The sequence below is a fragment of the Physeter macrocephalus genome, chromosome 7 (genome assembly GCF_002837175.3).
Source record: "Physeter macrocephalus isolate SW-GA chromosome 7, ASM283717v5, whole genome shotgun sequence".
Lineage (NCBI taxonomy): Eukaryota > Metazoa > Chordata > Mammalia > Artiodactyla > Physeteridae > Physeter > Physeter macrocephalus.
The window spans coordinates 51,616,411-51,625,186 of record NC_041220.1 but is presented as its reverse complement, the minus strand read 5'-3'; the positions used below and the strand labels follow the sequence as shown (position 1 = coordinate 51,625,186).

At 40.2% G+C, this 8,776-nt stretch overlaps 1 protein-coding gene across 3 annotated transcripts in view; it reads right to left on the bottom strand.

Moving 5' to 3' along the window:
• LNX1 (ligand of numb-protein X 1) overlaps nucleotides 1-8,776 on the bottom strand; it is a 207,855-nt gene that overhangs the window by 123,015 nt on the left and 76,064 nt on the right. For all 3 annotated transcript variants that reach the window (XM_028491833.2, XM_028491835.2, XM_028491834.2), the window contains one exon: nucleotides 1,787-2,279. In XM_028491833.2, the coding sequence (XP_028347634.1) occupies nucleotides 1,787-2,178 (392 nt within the window). In that variant the 5' untranslated portion in view covers nucleotides 2,179-2,279. The remainder of the gene's footprint in view (nucleotides 1-1,786; nucleotides 2,280-8,776) is intronic.

The window sequence follows — 8,776 nt, the reverse complement described above, 5'->3', positions numbered from 1 at the left end:
AAACATAAAAGCTTTTGCACAGCAAAGGAAACCATAAACAAGACAAAAAGACAACCTTCAGAATGGGAGAAAATATTTGCAAATGAATCAATGAACATAGGATTAATCTCCAAAATATATAAACAGCTCATGCAGCTCAATATTAAAAAAACAAACAACCCAATCAAAAAATGGGCAGAAGATCTAAATAGACACTTTTCCAAAGAAGACATACAGATAGTCAAGAAGCACATGAAAAGCTGCTCAACGTCACTAGTTATTAGAGAAACACAAGTCAAAGCTACAATGAGGGATCACCTCACACCAGTTAGAATGAGCATCATCAGAAAATCTACAAACAACAAATGCTGGAGAGGGTGTGGAGAAAAGGGAACCCTCTTGCACTGTTGGTGGGAAGGTAAATTGATACAGCCACTATGGAGAACAGTATGGAGGTTCCTTAAAAAACTAAAAATAGAATTATCATATGACCCAGCAATCCCACTACTGGGCATATACCCAGAGAAAACCGTAATTCAAAAAGACACATGCACCCCAATGTTCATTGCAGCACTATTTACAATAGCCACGTCATGGAAGCAACCTAAATGCCCATCAACAGATGAATGGAAAAAGAAGAGGTGGTACATATATACAATGGAATATTACTCGGCCATAAAAAGGAACGAAATTGGATCATTTGTAGAGACGTGGATGAATCTAGAAACTGTCATACAGAGTGAAGTAAGTCAGAAAGAGAAGAACAAATATCGCATATTAACACATATATGTGGAACCTAGAAAAATGGTACAGATGAACCCGTTTTCAGGGCAGAAATTGAGACACAGATGTAGAGAACATATGTATGGACACCAAGGGGGGGAAAGCAGCAGGGGTGGCGGTGGTGGTGGGATGAATTGGAAGATTGGGATTGACATGTATACCCTGATGTGTATAAAATTGATGACTAATAAGAACCTGCTGTATAAAAAAATAAACAAAAGAAAATTAAAATTAAAAAAAAGAGTAGCCCCCGCTCACCACGACTAGAGAAAGCCCACATGCAGCAATGAAGACCCAGCACAGCCAATAAATAAATAAATAAATAATATAAATAAATTTAACAACAACAAAAAAGATAAGCAATGCCTTCCAGGAAATCTTTTTGGGGACCAGGAGCCTCAGAGAAAGCTGCTCATCAGATTTTCCAGTATCTTTCACACTTCAAATGGACACAAATGAACTAAACCAATCACAAAAGTACAAGCATTGAATGATGCTTCTTATATGAGGTTCCTAGAGCAGTCAAATTCATGGAGACAGAAACTATTGTAGAATGGCGATTGCTAGCGGCTGGAGAGGAGGGAATGGGAGTTTTTTTTGTGTTTGTTTGTTTTAATGGGTATGAAGTTTTAGTTCTAGAAGATGAAAAAAGTTCTGGAGATGGATGGATGGTAGTGGTGGATGCACAACTATATGAATGTACTTAATGCCACTGAACTGTATACTGAAAATGGTAAATTTTATGTGATGTATATTTTCACAAAAAACCCCAGTCCTATAAACACACACACGCAACTCACACCCCACAACTCTGCCACATACTGTTTCCTCACCCTGAACCACAGCCATTAATACCTAAGACCCTTCTTATTTTGAATGACTCCTTCCATTGGTTGCAAAGCAGAAGGCAGAGAAATAGGCATCTCGGGAAGCAGCAGCCGGGCCCTGGAACACCCCACCCTTCCAGCGGCCGCCCTGAGGGCGGGGCTTCGCTGGATTGGCCGAGGAGAAGCCCCTCCCTACCTCATTTGAAAGTGATGGTCAAGGTCGCAGCGCTGCAGCACCTGCGCGCAGTGCTCTGTGAACGGGCAGGTCACCAGCAGCTTGTTGAGGAGCTTGTTGACCAAGATGCTCGATTTCTTGCAGTGCTGCAGGATCACAGGCTTGCGATCCACAGGGCAGAAGTCCTTCTCCACCAGGAAGTTGGTGAGGCAGAGCGTGCAGTAGGTGTGTCCGCAGGGAGTGTCCAGAGGGTCCAGCAGAGCTTGCAGGCAGATGTGGCAAATGAGGTCATCGTCCACTTCTTCCGTGTAGGTGTAGAAGTGGTTTTCCTCAGGGGCGTGGGCTTGGCCGCACACCACACACAGGGGGGTAGGGCTGGCATCTGGGTCCTCAGCAGGGTCCAGCTGGTTCATGGTTGACTGGGAGGGGGCAGGGCAGGGTGACAGGAAACCGACCCAGGAAAACGATGTATCCTCTGGAGAGAATCAAGATCTTCTAGGAGCCATCCACAAACCTGAAAGAGAACAAGACTGCTCATCTTGGTTATGGGTGTGAGGTGGTGCTGCCAGTGGACAGAAGTGGGCCGTGACTCAGAAGGCCAGGGCTGAGTGCCCACTCAGGTGACTGACATGACCTGGGGCCAGCAGCCTTGTCTCCTTATGCCTCAGTTTAACCACCTATCCCAGCAGGAATAATATTTCCCTTTAACGTCCTCATGTTGGTGTAGTGAAAATTATTGGGGTAAGATCTGGGAAATGCCCAGAAATACACCCTATGAAATGTAATTTGTTAATAAAATAGCCCAGTGATTTATAAAATTCTCTGTCAGAGCAGGACAAGAAGAAAACCAGTTAACGCTCTGATGGCTTTCTCGTATCTGTCTTACTACTGTTCTCCAAAACTCAGAAAATATAGGACCTCAGAGTCTTCAGCTACATCATCTGAGAAGAAATGAGAGCTCTTTGGGCAGTTGTATTTTTAAGATGACGAAAGCATTGTTTTCTCCTGTATGCGTTTCATTTACTCCGTCATGTGGTGGTAAAGTGGGTTCTGGAGCCACACTGCCTGGGCCGATCCCACCACCACTGTGCGCCAATGATTTAAGCCTCGGTTTTCATGTCTGTAAAGTGGGGATAATAACAGACTGCCTCAGAGGGTTGTTGTGAGGATTAAATGAGATATGAGGCATAAAGCTCTTAGAATTATGCCTGGAATATAGTAAGTGCCCAATAAATATTAACTATTCTTACATGTATTTGTTACTGAAGTCCTTCGGTCTCCAGTCTAGCTCAATTGGCCTGGAAACTGAAAGCTGTAGTTCCTCTAAGGGGTCTTTTTGCTCTGTTCTCATAGTTCTCTTTCATTCAATTATATATATATATATTTTCAAACTAGCAGAATATTATCACACTACGTATTTTCCTTTAGTATCAGAGTTTAAAAATGGAGTTTTCAACATGCCTGATTAACATCTAGGAAGTCTCCTGATCAGTCAATAAACATATTTTTTGGCCTTCAGTCATTTTTATTAATGAGCTGCAGTAATGTGAGATGAGTAACAATGATAATCATAAACATCTCTATTTTCAAAAATTATTTTTTGAGCGCCAACCGTGAGCTAGGTAATGAGTTGGCTATGGGGGAGACTTTCAACAGAGCTTTAAAGGACATGCCTGCCCTCAGGGAGTCCCCTCCGGAGGAGGTGGACATGAACACAGTAATGAGAAGCCCGGATAAGTAGTGCAAACAGAGGTCAGCGCTAGGGGACTCTGGGTCAACGCTCATGACAACAAAGAATCCTTCAATACCCCAGCCCCCAACTCACCTTTCTTCTTTTCTGAAAGTAAATAAAATAACCTTAAGCTTTCCACAGGAACATAAGGACACATGAAATAACCTAACAGGAAACTAGCCACGTTTGGAAACAGCACAGCAGTCATAAACTGCCTTTGCAGTTTTTTCTTTTCCAAATAAAGTCCGAGGTTGTTTGTACAAACATAGCCTTATCTCAAAAAGAAAATACATTGACTTCAAACTTTCACTGAGTCAGCTTCATGTTTACATTTCTGTACTGCAGTAATATGGCTTGAAGAACGCTCTGGTCAAGAGGTGGAAGTAAAGTACCCCGAATGTGAAACATTTAGAAATCATAGCATTTTATTTAGCATCAGAAGAGACCACAGGCAGCTAAGGTAGAGGGTGCAGGAGGGGGTGAAGTCGTTTCTAGTCCAATTTCACGGAAACCTACACAGCTGCTCTTTGTCCTCAAGGCTGATAGAAGGTACTGGAACCACACAGGAAATGCTTTAAGTGGCATGAAAAACAGTTGAAAAATAAACACGAAAATGGAAATGGGCCGCCCAAAGGTTATCATCTGCTATAGGAAAAGAAGTTCACATATTTTGAACTAAAGCTCTAGATCTTTAGACCTGTAAGAGTTGGGTCAAATACTCCCACGTGTTCTTTCTTGTTGTGCAGTACTGGAGACTGATAGGAATGCAGATGATAGCTCTGGTTGGACCAGTGGAAAAACAACATCACATTTCTAGGCCATTCCCTTGTTGGTGAAAAGGTGGAGCTGGACCAGATTTTTGGTTTTCACTCTGCTCTGGAAGGTGTGTCAGTTGCCTCAGGGTCTTCCAGGGAAGGGAAGGGGGGATGGTGGGCTGTGTCCACTTTTCCACTCCACCCAGACCCAGCTCCACTTTTATTTCACACGTTAGATTCCTCATAATATTTGGTTCAAAGGACCGTGGCTTAAGTTAAAAAAAAAAAAAAAAAAAAAAAAAAGCAAACCATCAGACTAGATACTATGAAATCCCTTTCAGAAATAGAGTTCTATATATCTGTGCTAATAAAGTGGAGGTGTTTTATTTTGGGGTGGTTGGCTTGTGGGAAAATCTTTTTTTTTTTTCTTTATAACAGCTTTTTGAGTATGCCAGGCACCATGTGCCAGGCACTATGCTGGGGCCTTATATATATTATGTTATTTAATCCTTACAAATCCCCAGGGATTTTGTTTTGTTTTTAATTTAACAGATGAAGAAACTGAGGTGCAGAAGGTAAGTAACTTGTCAGTTGCACCAAAAAAGAAACAAACCAGCAAGGGCTCCTGACTCCTTACTGCTCTTCACCATTTTGCCACTATTCTCCCAGCATGTTTTGATTATGACCAGTCAGAATCCCCAAATGTACCTAACTAAATAAAAGAGCCCCAGGAAATTAGAAGGTTAAAAATCTCTTTAGGCCACACTGCAGATGGGTTTTCCCAAGATCTCTGAATAAAAAGATTCTTTGACTTTACTGAGTGTTAAAATGCCTGACACAGGATGAGTGAATTGGGGCAAAGCAAAAACGGCAGGTTTTAGCTCCAACGCTGATTTGTTTTTGTTTTCTTTCTTTTTTATCTGAGACCAATTTGAATTCCCTAGCAATTGCCCCTATGAGAAAACCAGATTCTTCACATAATATTAATGTAAACACTGCTGTATATATTTTTCAACTTCGCTTCAGACTAAATAAAGCCTATATGAATAGACACAGATTAAAAGAGAACTGGCTGACAAAACAGTTTGGGCTCTAAAGAAAGAACTAGGTAGACTTAAAAAAATATGATTCATATCATTTACCTGACGTTTCTTATTTCCAGTTTACATCTTATAAACATGTATGGTGTATCATGTTTTTAGACATATATGTGCCTTGCTGATGAACTGAGAAGAAATTATCAAAAATCATTAAGGCCTAAAAGGTAAACTCTCTTCTCCCCTAAAAGTGAGTGAGAGGGCCTATCCATCCACATCACTCAATGTGTCAGCTGTCAGCACTCTGATCCTGGCTGGGGTAAGGCAAGAGAGCTGCAGGGCGGCTTTTTTGCAGTTTAGAGTGAGAAAGAGCAGGAAATAGATTGCCTCCTTGGGTGTGTGGTTTGGGATGTAACTCTTATTCTGCCTTGATACAATGCTCTTGTGACTTAGGAACCATTTTTCCTCCTTCTCCTCTTATGTGGGGTGGAAGAGACACCCGAGGGGACTTTTATTTCCCACTGGTTTATCTTGCCTGAAACCTGTCCAGAACTTTTTCTACCTAACTTTCAAATTCTAAACGTTTGTGGCTTGTCAACAAAGATACTTTTCATAGCAAACGTGAATCAGCACCATCCGCAGCCAAGAGGGTCATTAGAGGTCATAGGTACACTGTCGTCTGCACTGGAAAATTCAATAGACTGAAGATTTCATATCCTTAAGAACAGGCTTCAGGAGGGAGATTAAGAGGTATAAACTTCCAGCTACAAAGTGAAGGAGTCAGGGGGTGAAATACTATAGTCAATAATAATGTGTAGTATTTTTATATGGTGACATATCATAACTAGATTATCATGGTGATCATCTTGTAATGTCTAGAAATATCAAGTCACTATGCAGTGTACCAGGAACTAACATGGTACTGTAGGACAATCATACTTCAACAAACAAACAAACTCAGAGAAAAAAGAGATCAGATTTATGGTTACCAGAGTGGGGGGAAGGGGGGATGGGTCAAGGTGGTCAAAAGATACAAATTTCCAGTTATAGGATAAATAAGCACTAGGGATGTAATGTACAACATGATTAATAAAGTCAACACTGCCATACGTTATATATTAAAGAGAGTAAATCATAAGAATTCTCATCACAAGGAAAACAATTTTTTCCTTTATTTTATATCTGTATGAGATGATGAATGTTCACTAAACTTACTGTGGTAATCATTTCATGATGTATGTATGTCAAATTATAATGCTGTATACTTTATACAGTACTGTATGTCAATTATATCTCAATAAAACTGGATGATAAAAAAGCACACACACAAAAGAACAGCCTTTGGGATATAGCCTATTTGGAAGTAGAAAAAATTTTGTATGAGATAACCTACCAGAACAATGCGGTCCCTGGTGGCTACTGTCCCACTAAGTTTCCTTTAAATGCACACTGCCTTTATAGAAAATGGTTATCTGATGTAGTCAGAATAATCCATATACTCCACTTTGGAAAGGTGCTGGATAAACATGTCATCTGGCATGCTGCACTGACAATTTCACATTTTCCTTCTACTGAAAGGTCAAGACATGACTCTAAAGCATCTCTTGAATAGTTGCATGAGTCACATGCGCTATTCAAACAATAGTAATGGGACCTCATAATATTAAAAAGAATGTATCCTTGTAGTCAAATGGCAGTGTGTCCTGCATTGGTACTTCACCCTCGACAAACACGAATCATGGTAGCCAGAAACTTTTTGGGTTGAAAGGGAGCCTTGAGAGATGGTCCTTAGATGAAATAGGCCTTTATTACTTTATAAAATAGATCATTCTGCCTTTGGATAGCTCTAATCTCTTAGGGAGGGAAAGTCCATATATTGACCAAAAATTTGCCTCCCTGGAACTCACCCCACCCCCTCATGGGTGCCATTTAGAATATGTCTAATTCCTTAAATCCCTCAATTATATGAAGACAGACCCCAAGTCCTCCCCTAGGTTCAGTAGCCTTAGGGAAATCTGACATTCCTTCAGGTTTTTTTCAGACTCCAAGAGGCTGACCACACTCTTCTGCAAGCTCCCAACTTAACAGTGTCCTTCCTACAATGTATGATGGATAGCATCCGGGACAGAATGAAGTGGGAATAACCAACTGCTCCCACAGCCAAAGACTGCATCTGCTTTCTTGGTGGCAATACACGACTTGGCTGTTGCTGCAGTCCTGACAGGGCTGAGCACAGGACACTGCCCTGAGGCCTGGAGGAATCTATTAGCATCTCTTGGCCACAGAGGGAAAAAAAAATTAAGGGTAATAAAGTAGAGAAGTAGATACTTTTAAAAGCAAAAGCAAGGGCTAGGAACAGTTTAGAAAATGCAAAGATATTTAGTGGCATTAGTTAGATTTATATGAACAGAATAAAGTCCTTAATGGCTAAACAGCTCCAGTATTAGAATTCTCAGCGTATAATCTGATCTGAAGAACGGATGGTATTTGGGGAATTTGGGGCTCTCCCATTTGTTTGTAAGCATTCCTTTATTTTGACAACTCTTGTTCTAAAATATCCTGACATATGTAACACAAAAGAAATGCAAATCATTTAAACAAATGGTAAATCAGAGATAATTTTTCCTATCCAGAGCATAAACATTGATGAGCTTTCACTGAAATTCACTAATAAATAAAAAAATTAAAATAGTGGCAGGCCAAGGGCAGCTGACGGAGGAGTGGGCGATGGATAAACTAGAAATCCTGAAGCTCCAGATGCTCTTTGAGAAGGAAAGTGTGTGAGAAGCCTTATTAGTCAGGCACCTTGGACCATTAGCGTTCTCCCCTTATCTGTCAGAAAGCCTTGCTTCTGGAAAATTCTTACTTAGCCTATGACAAACAGTGTCAGAAAAAATCCACTGAAGACATTCCTAAATAACAGATACTTTTATCCTATCAGCACTATGTGGTCCGTGTTGCAGCCTAAGGCAAAAGGAAATGTGAGTACTGATATACATGTTTTTGTGTATTTTTTAATGGTTAATTTTTCCCCAGATCATTAAGACAGCTGAAAGAATGTGGGAAACATGAAAAATATGTATATTAAATGTACAACATTATTTTAAGTTTAAATATTTTACTTATACTAAAACCAAAATTTTTTTCGCATAGGTTCATTTTCCTGGCTTTAAAGGAAGCAAGCCCATCAATACTATTTTCAAAATCTACCTCTCTGCCTGTCTGATTTTCAGTTGAGGAAATTGCCATGTTTGACAATTTCTTTTGACTAAGTGATAATCTTAAATAACCTTTGGATAACTTGAGCTACCAATCCTTGTCTTTATTTAAATTCTGATCACCATGGATTCTTTTTGCATTAATTTTGGTTTTTAAAAATAATACATTAAAATATTATTTATAGTGATTACTAAGTTTTTTCTGGTGCCCCCTTAAAATATGCACCCTAAGGTGAGCGCCGCATTTGCCTCACCTACTCAGAGGCCTG